Genomic DNA, 18,126 nt, shown 5'->3' with positions numbered 1-18,126 from the left:
CTAGTATTTACTTGGATTCAAGGGGATTCAAACTTTGCAAGTCTTAGAAGCTTGGATAGCCATCTAAGTCTGTAATTTTTGAGCTCATTTGGACCTTGTATCATGTTTTAGTGGGCATACTGTGATCCATAATTAAAAAGATAATCAAATACTTCATATTCATTTGGGGATCCCTACTAGTCTATGAGCACATTGTAATTCATAAGAAATATCTCATATTGATTTGAGGATCTCTAACAATTATTTCACGTATTTCTTTATTAAATTGTCTTCCTTTGCTGTTTTTCTTGCTATTCAATACATATATTCTTGCTTGCCAGTGTATACGTATTGTAGGATCTTTGCTCTACGCATAACCTGATTCGTAAACAGCCCATTTAACTGTGGTGAACCAAGCCCAGTCCTTTTAAACTATGACAAGAGGGTTTGGGGTCCTTGCTTAAGCTTGAGCCAGGATACCGTCAAAAAATCGACCCTCACAATGTTTTAATATTTACGTTGTTTATATTTTTTAATTGTTGTATTGCTATGTTTGAATTGTTTTTGTATTTCTTATTACTTTTTTTAGAGAGTTTCAACTTATGGTGTCCGCCAACATCAAAGACTTTTGATGTTAGCGGGGATTGAACCCCAGATCTCTTTTACAACCATCAAAGACTTTACCAGTTAAGCTAGTTGGAATCCACGTATTTCTTATTACTTGAATTGTTGTATTATTATGATTTGAGAAAGTTTTGTAATGTTAGAACTTGTTTTTTTTTTTTTTAATGTTTCATGAGTTTTTTCATGAGTTTTAATTTAATGCGTTAAAAATAAACTTTCAATAAATTATATATATATATATATATATAAAATTTGAGTGCGGCAGGATGGGTATCCACAGGCACTTGCTAGGACAGGGCAAGAAAAAAACCCACTCTAAAGTGGAAGTGGGGCTAGGGTAGGGAATAGGAAACCCATTCCATACCAAACTTGTTGCCATTCCTACAAATTACTTCAGTTTTTATGATTATCTTGGCCTTAGGATTTAATAATGTCATTTAAAGATTTTTCAGGATTCCATTTAAAATGACAGTTTTAACAAAAATTAAGAGCAGAAAATTTGGTATCAATAGTTGTGTCGTACAAATCCCTGCTACAATTCCCCTCAAATTTTTGAAATTTCTTCCTATCTTACTCAATCAAAAAGCTTTTTGTCTTTTTTGTTTTTTATGTTAGTTTTTTGTTTCCCAAATAATGTAACATTTCAGTAATTTAAAAATAAACTAATTTTTAGTTTTTTGACACATATTTTATCATGAAAGTTATAAAAAATTATGAATAAACTACAAATTTGGTCTCTATTTATCACACTATATTTCAATTTGGTCATTAAACTTTTAATTTTATCAATTTAGTCCCTAACATTTTAGTGTCATGTCAATTTAGTATTTGCCGTTATTTCTTATATAAGAATTACTGATGTGGTTAACAACCAAAATAAAAAATTAATTTTTATTGATGTGGCAAAAATCCAATTTTATTTATTTTGACTGTTTGTTACGTCAGCAGTTTCCATCTAAAGAGATAACGACATGTACTTGTAGGGACACAATTTGCAGCCCAAACCCAAGATGTGTGGGATATTGGCCTAGTGAGCCCAGTACAATAAATTTGTAGAGAGAGGGTCAAAGAACTAGGCCTTAATGAATTTAACAACAGTTAATATTGATTTAAAAGATGATCAAGTAAAAACAAAGCACATAGGACTAAATGAATTCACTGTCCGAGGAGGCAAGTCTTAGTACAAATCAATAGAACTGATTACAAGTACAACTTTGATTGCTACAGTATTTTCTCTCTCTCTCTTTGTTTTTCCAATCCCCCTTCTTTCAGGGATCTCTTACATTATATATCTCATTCTTAGTGATCTTGGCACTCCATTTGTCACTCGTCCAAGCCACTACTTGAGTGCCCGTCCCATCAAACACCCCTTCTGGCTCTCTGTGAGTTGCGGTAGCCAAGAAAACACTATTTAGGGGTTTTCTCCACATAAATGCAGTTAGAAAAGTAGCTACAATGCATTTAATGCGGAGGTAGCAACTTTTCCTTAGATATTTTTGGGTTCCTTTCCTTCTCGTGTGTTCATAAGGCACGCTTCTAACATTGAAGCTTCTATGGAGGTCATTTTCGTCATTGGAATGCGTATCTGAGCTATATTTGTCATGGCCGAGGAGGAATTCCTCCTTGGACTGCCTTCTACTCATTTCTTACTCATGAGACTCTAAACTGGAATCCCTCATAACTATTTGTCCCTCCTCGGACATGCCAATGTCCTCAGATAAGGTCCAAGGCCCAATGTATAATTTTGGGCCGTTATCCCTACAGTACTAAATTGACATGACACTGTAAGGTTAGAGACCAAATTAATATAATTGAAATATTAAGTATCAAATTGAATTATAGTGTAAAAAATATGAACTAAATACATAATTTACCCAAAAATTATATTTTTTTGATAAATGCAATACAAGGAAGGTGCCGAAAATAAGTAAAGGCCAAACTTATTGATACCCTATGCTAATTATTGACACCTATAGTATTTCAGCTGTTAATTTCAATGCTACAATTCTGAGAATAATGACCAAAGGAGGAGAAAGAAACAAAAAAGAATCTGACTGCTAGAATGGCGAATACAGCTAAACGTCTGCTCCTTAATTTTTATACTTTCCATACTTCAGTGATTTTTAAAAAAATTTTGATAACTATTTTCCCTACTTTAGTAATTTTACTATTTTAAACCATTGATATTATAAAACAATAGGGAGTATTAAAAAAAAAAAAAAAAACCTAAACTTTGTTATGTGCTTGCTGCTACCATGTATAAAGTAACATTCACTCGAAGGAATAAATTTATAAAACACACACACACACACAGTGGCGGAGCTAGAATCTAACTTGAGAGGGGGCAAAAATTACATTTGACAAGGACATTTATACACATGCAAGCGAACATATACATACAATATTTGAGATCAATTTGCAAAATAACAATTCACTCGTGTATGCTAAGCCATATTTAAATGCAAGAAAATTCTCAATAAAATAGCATATTCATTATATTATATTTATCTATTTAGGAATTTATTTACATGAATAATCCTTTTAAAAATTTTAATTAAAAAAAAAAGTTATAACTCTACTTACAAATTGAAAGATTTTTAGTTGTTAGATAGACATAAAGTTCAACTTATGTAAATTTCTATTATTTTTGTACAGCTATATGTTTTAGGTCTATTTATTTTAGCTTAACATGCAAACTTATTTTTGAAAAGCCATCCTATTTATTAACCATTTATTTATACTACAATACAAGAAATGCACTTAAAAAGTTACCAAAGAAAGAGAGTAGAAAAATCAAACAATATGGGGTTATAAGTTAGACACGCATCAAGGTATCTGTTCGTTTGTTTGGTTTTTTTTTTTTTTAATTTAATAATAGAATTGGATTATGTTAATATAGGATGGGCTTATATTTTAAGATGGCAAAAGTGGGCTATGCTCCCAATTATCTCATGCAAGCAGCTGATTGTTTGTTTACCATTTTATAACTTCTCATTAGTAATAGTTCTATTTTTTTACCTCAAATGTATCAAAGTAAGTTAAGTAAATATTAACATTTTTTTTGGGTGGGGCCAGGGGGGGCAAGTGCCCCCTCTCGACCCCCCCTGGCTCCGCCCTTGCACACACACACACACACAATTCATATCCAATTCAATTTTGAAACCTTAATCTTTACCAAAAATACCAGTTTGTTGGACATTGGAACACAGAATAAAAAATGAATCAAGAAAAGTTTAGCAATAATTTATCCAAAAATCAATCTCCTAACTTTGTTTTAATATTCAACCTAACTGCTAACTGTGATCTGCTAGTAGTAAATGATTCATGTAGTTGTCATGAGTTGCTTCTCCAAGTTAAATATTCTGGGGCAAATGCTAGGCTCCAAATCTTAAATGGCATCATCACCTGTTTCTTGTACTCAAGACCTCACGTACTCAAAACTTAAATTAGAACAAAAAGAAAAAACAATAATCTCGACCCCCCCTGGCTCCGCCCTTGCACACACACACACACACAATTCATATCCAATTCAATTTTGAAACCTTAATCTTTACCAAAAATACCAGTTTGTTGGACATTGGAACACAGAATAAAAAATGAATCAAGAAAAGTTTAGCAATAATTTATCCAAAAATCAATCTCCTAACTTTGTTTTAATATTCAACCTAACTGCTAACTGTGATCTGCTAGTAGTAAATGATTCATGTAGTTGTCATGAGTTGCTTCTCCAAGTTAAATATTCTGGGGCAAATGCTAGGCTCCAAATCTTAAATGGCATCATCACCTGTTTCTTGTACTCAAGACCTCACGTACTCAAAACTTAAATTAGAACAAAAAGAAAAAACAATAAACAACCCCATTATTCAATTCATGGTTCAAAGTTCAAACCGTAGCTGAAATATGATGGACTTCAGTCAAACTTCATGCACTTCTTTCCCATAAAATCAGATTCCTATGAATTCAATTCACGCCCAACACGTCTCCCTATTAGTCTATTACCGTATTACATGAAAGAATTTTGTCTTTTTCTTTAAGCATTAGTTAATTTTATTTTTAGTGTGTTGTTTAAAACATTTTTGTTCTCATTCTCTGAACTGAATCTCTTCAAATATTAAAAGCCAACATTATTAAACCCCAAAAAATAGTTCACTGTTCCAAAAAATAATATATTTTTATCAATTGTACACACACACACACTGTACTCTGCGGGGAGTGGAGATAGCACATATCACACACCTCAGTCTCTGCAGCTGCGTATCTGATATCTCTTAAGACTTAAGAGGTAAGAATAAGGAGTATTCAAAGGTAAAGTGAATCCCATCCAAAGCACCACAGAACCAAAAACCAAAACCAAATTCCAAACCCTTTTTGAGCAAAAAGCAACAGAAATCAAAGAATCAAAAACAAGACCTTCAAATCTTTCCCACAGTTCCAACCACAAGAACCACTCCTCAAAAACCTGCCATGATTTGATCCCTCAACTCCACCCCCAATGGGTTTTTCCTCAAAACCCTTTTCCCTTTTCCTTTATTCTCTGATTTTCCTTACCAATTTGGAGCTTATCCCACTTGCCAAATCTGTTTCTAATACAGATTTAGTTTACAAGGGGTGTGCAAAGCAAGCCTTTTCAGATCCAACTGGGGTTTACTCACAAACACTCTCAGCTCTCTTAAATTCCCTTGTTTCACAGTCTTCAAAGGCCAGGTACTTCAATACCACCTCTGGTACTGGCCAAACCACCATTTCTGGTCTCTTCCAATGCAGAGGAGACCTTAACAATGCTGAGTGTTTCAACTGTGTCAACAAACTGCCCCAAATGGCTAACACTCTCTGTGGCAAAACTGTAGCGGCTAGAGTCCAGCTCCTTGGCTGTTACCTTCTATATGAGGTTTCTGGGTTTGCTCAGATTTCAGGGTATGAAATGCTCTACAAGACTTGTGGCTTAACCAACGTGGCTGGAGTTGGGTTTCAGGAGAGGAGGGACAACGCTTTTACTGTGTTGGAAAATGGGGTTGTCAGTGGCCATGGCTTTTACACCACGAGCTATCAAGATGTGTATATGTTGGGTCAGTGCGAAGGGGATTTGGGGGACTCAGATTGTGGGGATTGTGTGAAGAGTGCTGTGCAGAGAGCTCAGGTTGAATGTGGGAGCTCTATTTCAGGCCAAGTCTATCTGCATAAGTGCTTTATTAGTTATAATTACTATCCAAATGGGGTTCCTAGGAGATCTTCTTCATCCTCCTCGTCTTCCTCTTCATCTTCACCAGGTAAAGTTCCTGTTTATACCTACAAAATTTTGATTTTCATCTAGATTAATCATGTTTTCTGCTTTATTTATTTGTTTATTGTTTATTGACTAATTTATGTATGGGGCTTTTTTGGCCTAATCCCAAGCCAGATTAGTGGTTAAAACATTGAACTTTTTTTTTATTTGGGGTAGTTTTATTAATATATTGATGTTGTGAGATGTGTTTTAAATTAAATGTAGGGACAGGTGGAAATACTGGAAAGACAGTGGCTATAATATTAGGAGGGGCGGCAGGAGTTGGGTTTCTAGTTATTTGCTTATTATTTGCTAGAAATTTGATGAAGAAACGTGATGATGGTATGTATGTGTATCTGGAACATGAGGTGGATTTTTATTTTTTTACCTGCTTTTTCTGCTTCTAATGTTGCCAATTTGAAATTTTTTTTTTGGTATTTTGGTGCAGATCTTTGATAGGAGAAAGATGAGGTTCAAAAGAAGTAAAAGTTCATCTGAGGTAGATTCTTTCTACAATATTATTTTTGTTTTTAGCTAAAGGAAATGGGTTTTTGTGGTGGATAGAAGTGGGAGAGTGAGAGTGAGAGAGAGAGAGAGATTAGAGAGGGGTTTAACTTTAATGCTGGGGATTGTTATTACTTACCTACCGTTTAGGTAAGCATTTGTTAAGCTAAGTGAAGGAATGAAATTAAGAAAAATGTTTACAAAAGCAAAAATTGTAAGAATGAATGTTTGTCATTTTGGGTGGTGGATGTTTTTTTTTTTTTTTTTTTTTTTCTCCCACCTGATTACCCTAAACCGGATTAAAAAAAAAAAAAAGTCATAGCCATAGCCATGTGGGTGTTTGTCTCTTTTCTCTAATCTCCAGATGAATGCATCTCCATTTTCTTCACACATCTTTATGCTTTTTAGAAAGTTGCAATTGCAAACCTCTCTCTCTCTCTCTCTCTGTCTTTTTATTTTGAAAGTACATAGACACGCTCCCCCACACGCATTTGAGTATATTTGTTAATTTGGGTCTGATAATGACACTGACAAACGTTTTAGAGTAAATATCACAATCTTCTGTACTATGGTAAGATAAATTAATCAATCACTTTCACTGCCTATGCCTTTAGCTCTGGCTTTCCATGCACTACCTTGATTTGAGTGTTACTAGGACCTGGTGATTTGCTTACCCTCCATTATATTAATGAAACTTTACAGAATGATGGTACCCTCTCCATTGCATTTTAATAGTAAACATACGAATTTCTATATAAAATGCTTTTAAATTATCTCTCGCATGCATTTGGGATTTACTAAAATCATTCTAATATTTATTTCAACAAAGGACATCTCATCTATAAATTTCATTCAGGTCCATTTAGGATTAGTTTATTTTGTTAAAATTGAAAACTTTTTGCTGAAATTACTGTAGATAAAAATAAAAACGAGTTGAAATACTGCAGTAAGACTTATAAGTAGTGGCAAAAAATAACTGAATAGTAAAATAAGTTAGCAAAATTAAGCCATGCCAAACACACACTCAATATGATATTGGTGTACTCCATATTCCTTTTGAAACGCACACTCAATATGATATATGTGTACTCCATATTACCTTCGAATCGGTGGATTTCAAATATTTTTTGTTGATGGACCTCAGCTTCTAGGATTTTTATATGCAAACGCGATATGTTTATACACTAAAAAAGATGCTAAAGAAACAAGAACAACGGATCTGCTGAAATAAAAAAAAAGAACAATAGATCCGCCTTTGCTTTGGGTAGAGGAGCACCTCAGATGTGGATTAGGAATCAAACTCTGATGAATCTCATTTTTAATGAAATTGCTATCATCTCAATTGAATTTCCTTTTTATCCAACACAAAAATATCTTGGTGAGCAATGTTGGAGATACAAAAAAATATTACTAACTTATTGAGATGCTGTAATTAGTGTAACACCATTTTCATGTGATTTAATATACACTATTACAAAGGCACAGTGGTAAAAAAAAAAAAAAAAAAAGATGTGACAATGTTTTATTTTAGTCTCTGTGTATCGTGTTAGATGCCTAAGAACTTTAAGGTCATATGGTTTTAATCAACTATGTCTGTGTATTGTTTTATGTCGGGTCTTATTTATTTATTTTTTGATAAATATGACAAGTTTTGAATGTGTGATGTTTGTTCCTTTATCATGAGGCCAAAATATTTGATTTTTGGTGTAGGTAGGATTTAAACTCAAATTCCTTATTTGACGATAAAAAATTTCACCAATTGAACTGATATCTAGATCTTAATTATCTTTAGAACACTTTATTATGAAGTGCTTTTAATTATCTTTAGATCACCCCGATTATGAATTGCTTTGTGCTTTTGATTCTTTATTCTGCATCGTGGAGGCTGGGATATTTGTATTAATAGAAGCCAAAGAAAAATCAAAACTCAATCAAGGTCCGCCCCAAATATCAGCTCATACTGCATCGTAAATTAAAACAATTTCATTTTTTTTTTTTTTAAGTAACTCATAATCTGCTTTTCTCAAGTCGTGATAATATAAGAAAATCAAGCATCAAAAAGAAAAAAAGAATCAAGGATAAGATATCTATAGCCTATAGGAAGCACACACAACTAACAATAGATATGAATGCTGCTAAAATATTGACAATGGAAGTATGATGCACTGAACCAACATGACCTGTCCTCTCTCTCCAATTATTTTTCGACACCATAAGTGTTTAAAACTTTAGTAGGTTGGGATTAATGTATTAATTTCCCATCTAAAATTATAAACTAAAGATATTGATATGGAAGATTCGTGACGCTCTTTGTGTTGTGCATTGCAAGATGATGATGATGATTAATTGATAATTGATGCTCCTCCTCCTTCAGATTTCAGAGCTCCCTACATATGATGACAATGGATTTCACGCGGAAACACAATTGGACAGACGGTTTTATTGTATACCTTGCTTTTATGGATGTAGCAGTAGCAATGATTGGTCAAAGCTGTAAACGTGCACTATTTCAGAATGCCGCTATGGGTCAAATATTCAAGCTGTATACACACTCTAAGTTAGCTGTATACACCACAAAAGACAAATACAATACAATACAGTTCATGCTGAATCAACTCCTACGTACACAAAATATATGTGGATCCCATTCTGTTCATTTATTTATTGTTCATTTATGCTGGATGAACTCCCAAGTTATTGTTTAAAACTTGGGAGCTAAGACTGCTTTTTAGCCTAAAAGCTCCTTTTTGCTTTCGAGTTTAGATGAGTGTGCTAAGTAAAGTCCTATCTTCAAGCTCTAAAAGCATAAATAAATAAATAAGGATAAATGGTATTAGGATCTCCTAAACTTTTATCTTGTTTAAAACTGTCCTTAACTTCTTCTTCTTCTTTGCCAATTTGGTACATGAAACTTGGATGGTGTACCAAATAAACCTTTCTATTAGTGTCTCGTCAAATTGTTAATGGAGAGATCACATGACTTGAAAACAAAAAGAAAAAGTAAAGAAATGTAGAATTTTTTTATGGGCAATCAAACATTAAATAAAATATACCCAATCCCCAATATCACGGCTAAACGAAGGTTGAAGTTCACCATTCAACCATTTCCAAATTCATTCACTAAACCATCACCAAACATAAAAAAAAAAAAAAAAAAAAAACCCACAAGTGATGTACTTGAGGAGATCCATTTTTCCAAAGTATTCGAAGTTGATATGGTCAAATCCCCACAAGTCTAGCCAACTAAAATTAGTAGTGTGACAAATTAACGTGTTGTTTGACAAGTATGGTGTTAAGAATCCTGTAACTCAATTGACACATCTTACTAAATAAACTTAAATAATTTATTGATAAAAGAAAAGAAACAAATTAAAATATAAGGGAATCAAACTCCACTCTTCCCAATTCCCAAAAGAAAAATCTGTAATGGAAGAAATGAGAATCATTCCCTCAAGATTACACAAAAGAGCCCATCTAGCTACATTACGAGCCACTAAATTCACCTCCATATAGGTGTGATTTACAAAATATTTTGTGAAATAGTTCAAAATGAGCTTAGTTTCGTCGAAAATTTGTTCAATCTATCAATGAGGAGATATTGAGTTTTGAAGTGGTAGAATGACGTTTAATGCATCTCCTTCACTAATGACATATTTGTATCCAAATTCTACTGCATTTGTTACTCTACCCTTGTTGTTTTGGCTTATGCTTTAAGATGATCTTGATCATTTGTCAATTCTGGCCATGCGAATATAACTTCTTTGTTATGATTTCTACCTATTGCTATTGGGCATGTTTTCTCTTCAAAATTTACTTTCACAAAAGGAGGGAGGTGTATCCCATGAATTTTTTCGAGTTCTTCTCACTTGTATAATCCCAAGACATTAAAATGTCTAGGGTGTATTTTATTAATTTGACTACATAACACCAGAGGATCTGGTAGTTCCCTTTCATTTTGCTTTATGATGTGATTTCTTGTCATCTATATTATATTACAACATATAGCTATGAATAATATGAAACTTCTTTAGTGCTTTTGGCACCTTCAACTTTGCTTTTGAATGTAGAATAGTTTTGAACCATCAGGTATGGAATTAAATTGCATATCATAGAACATGATTGGCCAAGGAGACAAAAACAAAGGATTTTTGCAATTAGGCATTCTATAAAGAGATGTGTTCGAGTCTCTTCTTTGGCTTCGCATAAAACACATCCTTTATCTTCAATGTCCATTCTTGTATTTTGAGTTTTCAAAAATGCTTCCAGTCTTTGACTCTTTGTTTTCTAAGGTACTGTCTTTTGACGTTTTTTAGAGAGTTGAATTAGTTGATAGACCAACCTAGTTGTGAACTTGCCCAAATGGCTAGGGACTCGTTATAGGGAAAAATTCAAATCCTTCCCCTCTCGACTATCAAAGTAAAAAATGAAAATAAAAATGTGAAAGTTACACTTTTTCATAATAAACTATATCATTTTTTTTTTATAACAAACATAAACTTCATTAAATAGAAAAAGTCATAGATACATCATGGGGAAGAGCTTGTTCTAAAAAACAAGGACTCTCTTCAATCCAAACACAATAATCATCAATGCCATAAGCATGTCTAGCTAAAAGATGAGCAAGTTTATTTCCATTACAACGAACATGAGAGAAATTTACATTCTGAAAATCATGTACAGCTACTATAATTTCATAAACGATTGAAATACACTATATAACCTATTGTCATATGTTTTGATGTTAAGTCTAATAAAATTTAATATTAAAAGACCAATTCACCGGTCCCTCCAAAACAAACAATAGAGGGTTTATTGGTCTTTTGCAACTATATTTCATTATACTTAACACTAAGACTATGTTTGGTTGGAGTGAAAATAGGGGGATGGAAAATAGAAGAGAGAAAATATGAGAGATTTTAGGTGGAAAGAGTGTTTGGTTTGAGTGATTTTGGAGGAGAGAAAATAGTGAAACCTACCTATTTTCTCTCATGGCCCACCATTTTTCAGCTCCTCCAAACTGGAGAGAAAATGGAAAGGGGAAGTAATTGAATGAAAATGACATTTCTACTCCTTCTACTCTCTTAAGGTAAATTCAACGTTAATACTTTTTTCTTTCCCCATTTTTTTTTTTTCTGCATTTTTTTTCCTTTTATGGGTTCTTTGTCTTATGTTCAACCTTGTTTCTTTTTCCTTTTTCCTTTTTTCTTTTTGTTTGAATTTTTTTTTTTTGGCTCTGTCTTTGGTTTCATTGAACATTTTTCTTATTGGGTTCTTTGCTACCCGCATTTACATAGAACCAGTTTTTTCTTTTTATTTTTCCTTTATAAAATATTTATATAAAATAAGTTATGTAATAAAGGCATGAGAGTAAATTTATACAAATTTTATTTTCTATTATCCTATTTTTTCACCCTCTAACTAAACACAAATGAGAGAAACTAAAATCTCTTTTATCTCTCAACCTTTTTATTACTCCTCCATTTTCTGTCCTCTCACTTTTTCATTCTCCCAACCAAATAGAACCTAAAGTCTAAAGCAGCTATAAAAGTTAAAAAATAAAAAATAAAAAGGGCATGTGCATTTTTGTCTTCAACATTTTTTTTTTAATTAATTAAACCGATTTGAGCTTCGCGCTTCTTCCTCGGCGGAGTTCAGTCACCATTTGGACAAACAAAATCTTCAGTTTCTGCGTTCAAACGCAGCGGAAGAACTAAGAAGACACCAAAAAGCTCCTTCATTCCATTTCCATTTCCATTTCCATGGGCGATGCATTAGACCCACGCATACTCCATGCCCAAGCCATCAAATCCATCTACACAGACCGTTTTGTCTACAACAACCTCATCACACTCTACTCCAAGTCCAACATCAACAACCTCTCCTTTTACTCTCTTCGCCTCTTCCACCAAATCCCATCTCCCAACGTTGTGTCATGGACTGCCCTCATCTCCGCTCACGCCAACTCCCTCTTTTCTCTCCAACACTTCGTTTCCATGCTCCGCCACCCCACTTTGCCAAACCAACGCACTTTTGCTTCTCTCTTCAAAACCTGCACCTCACTCCCTTGCTTCTGTTTCGGCCTTTCACTCCATTGTCTTGCGCTGAAACTTTGTATTTCTAACGAACCCTTTTCTGGGTCTGCGCTTATTAATTTTTACTCTAAATATCGGCTTCCTGGTGATGCTCGTAAGGTGTTCGATGAAATTCCTGAAAGAGATGAGGTTTGTTATTCCGCAATCATTGTGGGTCTCGCGCAAAATTCACGCTCTATTGATGCATTGTCAATGTTTGCTGATATGAAAGCTTGCAATGTGGCGTCCACGATGTATAGTGTATCTGGGGCGCTTCGTGCAGCTGCGGAGGTTGCTGCATTGGAGCAATGTAGGATTATACATGCCCATGCAGTTGTTACTGGTTTCGATATGAATGTGATTGTGGGTAGTGCTCTCGTTGATGGGTATGGAAAGGCGGGTTTTGTCTTGGATGCAAGACAGGTTTTTGACGAGAATTTGCTGGGAATGAATATCGTGGGGTGGAATGCATTGATGTCTGGTTATGCACAGCAGGGGGATAAGAACTCAACCCTTGAACTTTTCAATTCGATGGAAGCTCGAGGGCTTGTACCTGATGAATATAGCTTTCTAGCAGTCTTAATGTCGTTTTGCAATGCGAATTTGGCTGTTGAGACTGAGCAGTGGCTGACCCGGATGAAAGTAGATTATGGTTTCGAACCAGGGTTAGAGCATTACACATGTTTGGTGGGTGCATTGGGACGAGCTGGTCGATTACAAGAAGCTGAGAGGCTTGCAATGACAATGCCTTTTGTGCCAGATGCTGCAGTGTGGCGGGCATTGCTATCAAGTTGTGCATATCATGGTGAAGCGGACATGGCTTGGGCTATGGCTAGACGGTTATTGGAACTGAACCCGCATGATGACTCAGCTTATGTTATTGCTGCCAATGTGTTATCAGCTGCAGGAAGGTGGGATGAGGTTGCGGAAGTGAGGAAGTTGATGAAAGATAGAAGAGTGAAGAAGGAAGGTGGGAGGAGTTGGATCGAAGTGCAAGGAGAAGTTCATGTGTTTTTGGCTGGGGATAGAAGGCATGAGAGAACAGAGGAAATTTATGAGAAGTTGGAAGAGTTAATGAAAGAGATTGAGAAATTAGGTTATGTGCCGGTTTGGAAAGAGATGTTGCATGTGGTAGGGGAAGGGGAGAAAAGGGAAGCACTTTGGTATCATAGTGAGAAGTTGGCAGTGGCATTTGGAGTGGTGAGTGGAGCTGCACCACCAGGGAAGGCCCTAAGGATTGTGAAGAATCTAAGGATTTGTAGGGATTGTCATGAAGCTTTTAAGTATATGAGTAGAGTATTGGAGAGGGATATCATTGTGAGGGATGTAAACAGATACCATAAATTTTTAAATGGTAGTTGTTCTTGTGGAGATATCTGGTAAATTGTAGGAAATGAGCCTCTGTAATGCTGCTCAAGGGAGAAAGAATGCATGCCCTTTAAATGTTACGGGTGTGTTTTCTGTACTTTTTAATTTTTTATCATTGTTCTATCATTTTTTAAGTTTCACTGATAAAGGTGTTATGGTCATAGTATAACAGTTGACTTATACATTACTTTCACGTAGTGAAGTCTTGTTTTGTTAAATCCTTTGCCACATGGGTATCCATCAGGAAGATCAATTATTCAACATTCTTCTTCTTCTTCTTTTATTTTATTTTTTATTTAAAAAAAATCAAATGGTAGAGGTCTCCCCTAGAATCCCTCGTAATAAATCCCTTCCTTAATATGTTGAACCCCAGACCTTCATGTTGCTGGATGTGAAGCTTATGTTTTACTGGAAGTAATATTTCAATATGTAGGTTCTATTATAGAATTCACTAGCGAACCCCATGCTGGCTTTGCAAACTTCTTGTGCACCATCTGCATGATCAAGTATAAGGGATACCTTAGAATTTGGTTGGATGATTCCGATAGTTTTCCTCCTTATGTATGTGGAACACATTACATGCACTCCAGCAACCTGTTATAGTGATGTGGTGTGCGGCCTGCTAGTTCATGGCATCACTTTTTGCTTTATTTAAATGAGTTTTTCCATTGACCGTTTTATTAAATAATGAGCCTATAATTTTTGTGGCTTAAGTTTTGCACTTTGATTCTATCATTGAAGATGATTATTCTTTTTCTGTAGTATTTGAGTTTCTCTTTAGTGGTCGATTTTAAGATTTGTTCCTTTCTTTCCATGCTTATAGGAACGAGATGTTGTGATGAGAGATGCTGTCCAATTTTGCATGGGAAGAAAAACTACATACAGCTTGGCAAGAGGTAGTAGCAACTAGGTTATATGCCCAATAATTTTTGCTTCACATTCTGAATTTTGTAGAAGATTTTAGTGTCAATTGAAGCATATTATGTTTCTGGTTTTCATTTACATTTTTCTTAATTATTTAAATATTGTTGTCACAATGTGCAAGAATCCTTAAGCACTTTTGTCCCTATTCTTAAATGTTGTGATGGAGTCCTGACATTCTGAAATCTTGTCCTTAAATTAAAATGAAAGCTCTGTAATTATAATTATAAATGTGCATTTTAGAAAGGCCTTAAGTTATTCTGAGGTACCAGAGGAACTTGATATTCAAAACTAATCCCTGCTTGGAATTGAGCCTGTATTGTTCCCAAGCAACCATCTTTGTATCCCTGCTCTGGTGTACTGTCCAGTGGTTAGTTTCTGGTTGGATGTTTATCAATTGGTGGTGATTACAAGCACCCTTAGGTGGTGAAGTCTAGGTTTTTTTTTTTTTTTTTTTTTTTTTTTTTTTTTTATCCTTTATTTGTCTCAAGCTACACCTCAATTATTTTGCTGGGTTGATGATCATTGACATACAAAAATGTTTATATAAGAATTGGATGGAGGGGCGAGGTTTTGAGATCAAGACCTGTTCGCTGTGTATGCAACTTACCAGTCAAAATAAAATCTGTTTGATGTTTATTGATTTTTTCACACCGCCAAACTTCTTTTGGCGGTGTTATTGCTTCTATGTCACTCATGTTTTTTCTTCTTTACAGAATATTTGCTGTTAAGAGTATTTCAAAATCTGGTAATGCACAATATGCCTTTTTTGGGACTAAGGCTTTGCTTCTTGTTGTTGGTAATGCACAATATGACACGCTTTTTAAGGTTATTTTGGTTCAATTTTGCACTTGTAAGGAACAGTTGTTAAAAAAATAAAAAGCAGATGTGAGTTTCAGCTGCAATAGTTTTCTAAAATCTTCTACCAAAATTTTTCCCAGCCTCTCATGCTTGGTTATTTATGTTGTATATAATTTACTCCGTTGTCGCTTTATAGAAAATTCATATTGAAACTCCTTTTCTTTCTTTCTTTTTTCCTATACAGATTTAAACATGCATCTATAACTTTCATGGTTTCATCTAGAATTTTTTTTATTCAATCTGTCATATATGGGCAGAATGATGCTGCTTGTGAAAATTGAAAAGCAAGCAATGAAGCAAGGTCATTACTTGCTCAGGCTGAAATGCAGATACCTGTGTCATCATCAATGGCAGTTACGGCCTATGCTCCTATGCTTAGTAATGGAAAAATTGGTAACCTATAGTACCATTGGACTTCTGTTAATGTCATTATAGCTGCTGAGATATGAGGAGTTGGGTCTGGCAGAAAAAGAATATGTCCTTAAAAATCTGTTAGTATTATTGCTGAGTTGATTGACTGTAACATGGCACTCACATCAGAGCAAAAAGCAGCAGGTATTGGTTATGATGTTGTATCACAGAGATTGCCTTGATTTAAGTACTAACTGATCTGTTCAAAGGATATTGTTTCTCTTCCCTACCTTTCAGCATATGTTTGTCAATTACTAATTGCTGTGATCCCCTCATTTTCTCATTTGATTTGTTTTCAGATACCTTCAACACTGGCTAACGTTAATATCCAGCGTTGTATCTCTTGATATCCACCATGACCAGGTATGACTAAAATCTATTTCTGCTTATTGCGGATGCTGACTTTCACTACATGTTTAGTTCGTTAGAGTAAGTAGTCCAACATGCATTGCGTGTTGTGGTATGAATATCTTAGCAAGTGGCTCAACTCATGGCTGCTCTGGTCTTATGCTTCTAATTTTGTGCATGTGTTCCCCTTTATGTAGTACTGGTGCATTGCTGTCTTACTAGTATCAAGTATGATTATATTGCCAAGCTGCGCCTGAAAAACAAAATCTGGTGAAATGCAAAAAACAATAACTTAAGTAGAGAATGGGTGGTATGGTTCTTTCCAAGTTATTCACCTAGAAACTGGCTTAGATGACACTGATATACATGACCAGGCTTGCAGCATCAAATTCCTTTATGTTTGGTTTAAATCTCTAGACAACCGTGATGAAATTTAATAGCAGAAACAAACTGATCCATTATTTTAATGTTCTTATGTTGTAAGGTTCAATATTCATTGACCCTAGGATACAGTCTCCTTGTTTTTTTATTTATTTTTGTGCTATTTTCATTTTGTTATTCAACACTTTTTTTATGCTAACAATGGTTTGCATTCTAGATGGTGCTGACAATTGACTCAATTAGACTGAAACTCACTGAGATACTGCACAAGCAAAAGGACCTGATAAAAACTTCTTACCATTTCATTTCTCATTCCTCCTTGTCCATGTGCGTTTGGGATTAGATTATAATCAAGCTTATAGCTTCTTTTTCTTTTTCCCCCCTATTGTTTGTGGGTCCCACATGGCTCCTACAATAAAGGCCGGTTTTTAATTTTTTTTGGGTCCCTCTATTATGTTTTTGGTTAAAAAGTCAATACAATTAACTTATTGCGGCTCTACATTCGGTCCTACTTTACCTTAACGTAAAGTTAATCTCAAATATACTGTATGATATAACTCCCAAAAGAAAAAGAAGCTATAAGCCAGCTTATAGCTTCTTTTTCTTCCCCCTATTGTTTGTGGGTCCCACATGGCTCCTACAATAAAGGCCGGTTTTTAATTTTTTATCTTTAATTTTTTTGGGTCCCTCTATTATGTTTTTGGTTAAAAAGTCAATACAATTAACTTATTGCGTGAAGAAAGCCGACGAGAGAGAGAGAGAGAGAGAGAGAGAGAGAGAGAGAGAGAGAGAGAGAGAGAGAGAGAGAGAGAGAGAGAGAGAGAGAGAGAGAGAGAGAGAGAGAGAGAGAGAATTTCGTGCTAAGTTACAGAAATAGAGTGTGTAACTGATAGGTTGCTTCTTGTTTGAATCTTCTTGCTATGTGAGAGATTTGCAACAATGGAGACTCTTTACATTCCTAGGTTTAATCGGTTTTCTCTCTTCAAATAGTGGCAGCCTCACATTCAAGTTAGGGTGTTTCTATGAACATACTGACTTGCAGAAAAAATGTATATACTAAACTAATCTATTTTGACCATCTAATAAAAATGATGAACACCCTTACTAGAGAATCATAAGAATTTGGACTTAACAAAAATAAAAATAATGCTACACCCACAACATCTTCACAGTAATTTAATAACAAATCATATGTAGTAAGCTATTACTAATTCTAATATGAGCCCAATACTAACATCACGTTTTTACTCATTAATAACAGCTTGTTGCATAAATTTTATTGTGAAAACGTTGTGGACGTAGTATTACTCCAAAAATAATTTTATCCCCCAAACAAAATCCTCAACACCCCTTTANAAAAGTCAATACAATTAACTTATTGCGGCTCTACATTCG

At 34.6% G+C, this 18,126-nt stretch overlaps 2 protein-coding genes across 5 annotated transcripts; both read left to right on the top strand.

Annotated features, from left to right (window-relative positions):
- The first annotated feature begins 4,778 nt into the window (after positions 1 to 4,778).
- LOC112034266 (plasmodesmata-located protein 2) lies at positions 4,779 to 9,109 on the top strand. 3 transcript variants are annotated; one of them, XM_024067081.2, is made up of 4 exons: positions 4,779 to 5,870; positions 6,098 to 6,208; positions 6,315 to 6,365; positions 8,745 to 9,109. In XM_024067081.2, exons 1-3 carry the CDS (start codon positions 5,096 to 5,098, stop codon positions 6,320 to 6,322), a joined length of 894 nt encoding a protein of 297 aa, XP_023922849.1. In that variant the 5' UTR covers positions 4,779 to 5,095; the 3' UTR covers positions 6,323 to 6,365; positions 8,745 to 9,109. The 3 variants fall into 3 exon arrangements, with proteins under 3 accessions (XP_023922849.1, XP_023922847.1, XP_023922848.1); XM_024067079.2 differs by having other exon boundaries at positions 4,782 to 5,870; positions 6,092 to 6,208; XM_024067080.2 differs by having other exon boundaries at positions 4,782 to 5,870; positions 6,092 to 6,208; positions 8,700 to 9,109.
- A 2,858-nt stretch (positions 9,110 to 11,967) lies between these two features.
- Positions 11,968 to 17,459, top strand: LOC112034264 (putative pentatricopeptide repeat-containing protein At5g52630). 2 transcript variants are annotated; one of them, XM_024067077.2, is made up of 5 exons: positions 11,968 to 13,892; positions 14,633 to 14,705; positions 15,849 to 16,146; positions 16,302 to 16,365; positions 16,949 to 17,459. In XM_024067077.2, exon 1 carries the CDS (start codon positions 12,130 to 12,132, stop codon positions 13,822 to 13,824), a length of 1,695 nt encoding a protein of 564 aa, XP_023922845.2. In that variant the 5' UTR covers positions 11,968 to 12,129; the 3' UTR covers positions 13,825 to 13,892; positions 14,633 to 14,705; positions 15,849 to 16,146; positions 16,302 to 16,365; positions 16,949 to 17,459. The 2 variants fall into 2 exon arrangements, with proteins under 2 accessions (XP_023922845.2, XP_023922846.2); XM_024067078.2 differs by lacking the exon at positions 15,849 to 16,146.
- The last annotated feature ends 667 nt before the right edge of the window (positions 17,460 to 18,126 follow it).

Source organism: Quercus suber, unplaced genomic scaffold (genome assembly GCF_002906115.3).
Source record: "Quercus suber isolate HL8 unplaced genomic scaffold, Cork oak 2.0 scaffold_614, whole genome shotgun sequence".
NCBI lineage: Eukaryota > Viridiplantae > Streptophyta > Magnoliopsida > Fagales > Fagaceae > Quercus > Quercus suber.
Note: the sequence above shows the minus strand (reverse complement) of the source record. Positions and strands in the feature narration are given on the sequence as shown.

Excerpts from the sequence above, each read along its gene's own strand:
- LOC112034266 (XM_024067079.2), top strand. The coding sequence starts at position 5,096 with ATGGGTTTTTCCTCAAAACCCTTTTCCCTTTTCCTTTATTCTCTGATT. Across the intron at positions 5,871-6,091 it reads TTCCTCTTCATCTTCACCAG|GGACAGGTGGAAATACTGGA; the intron begins GTAAAGTTCCTG and ends AATTAAATGTAG.
- LOC112034264 (XM_024067078.2), top strand. The coding sequence starts at position 12,130 with ATGGGCGATGCATTAGACCCACGCATACTCCATGCCCAAGCCATCAAA.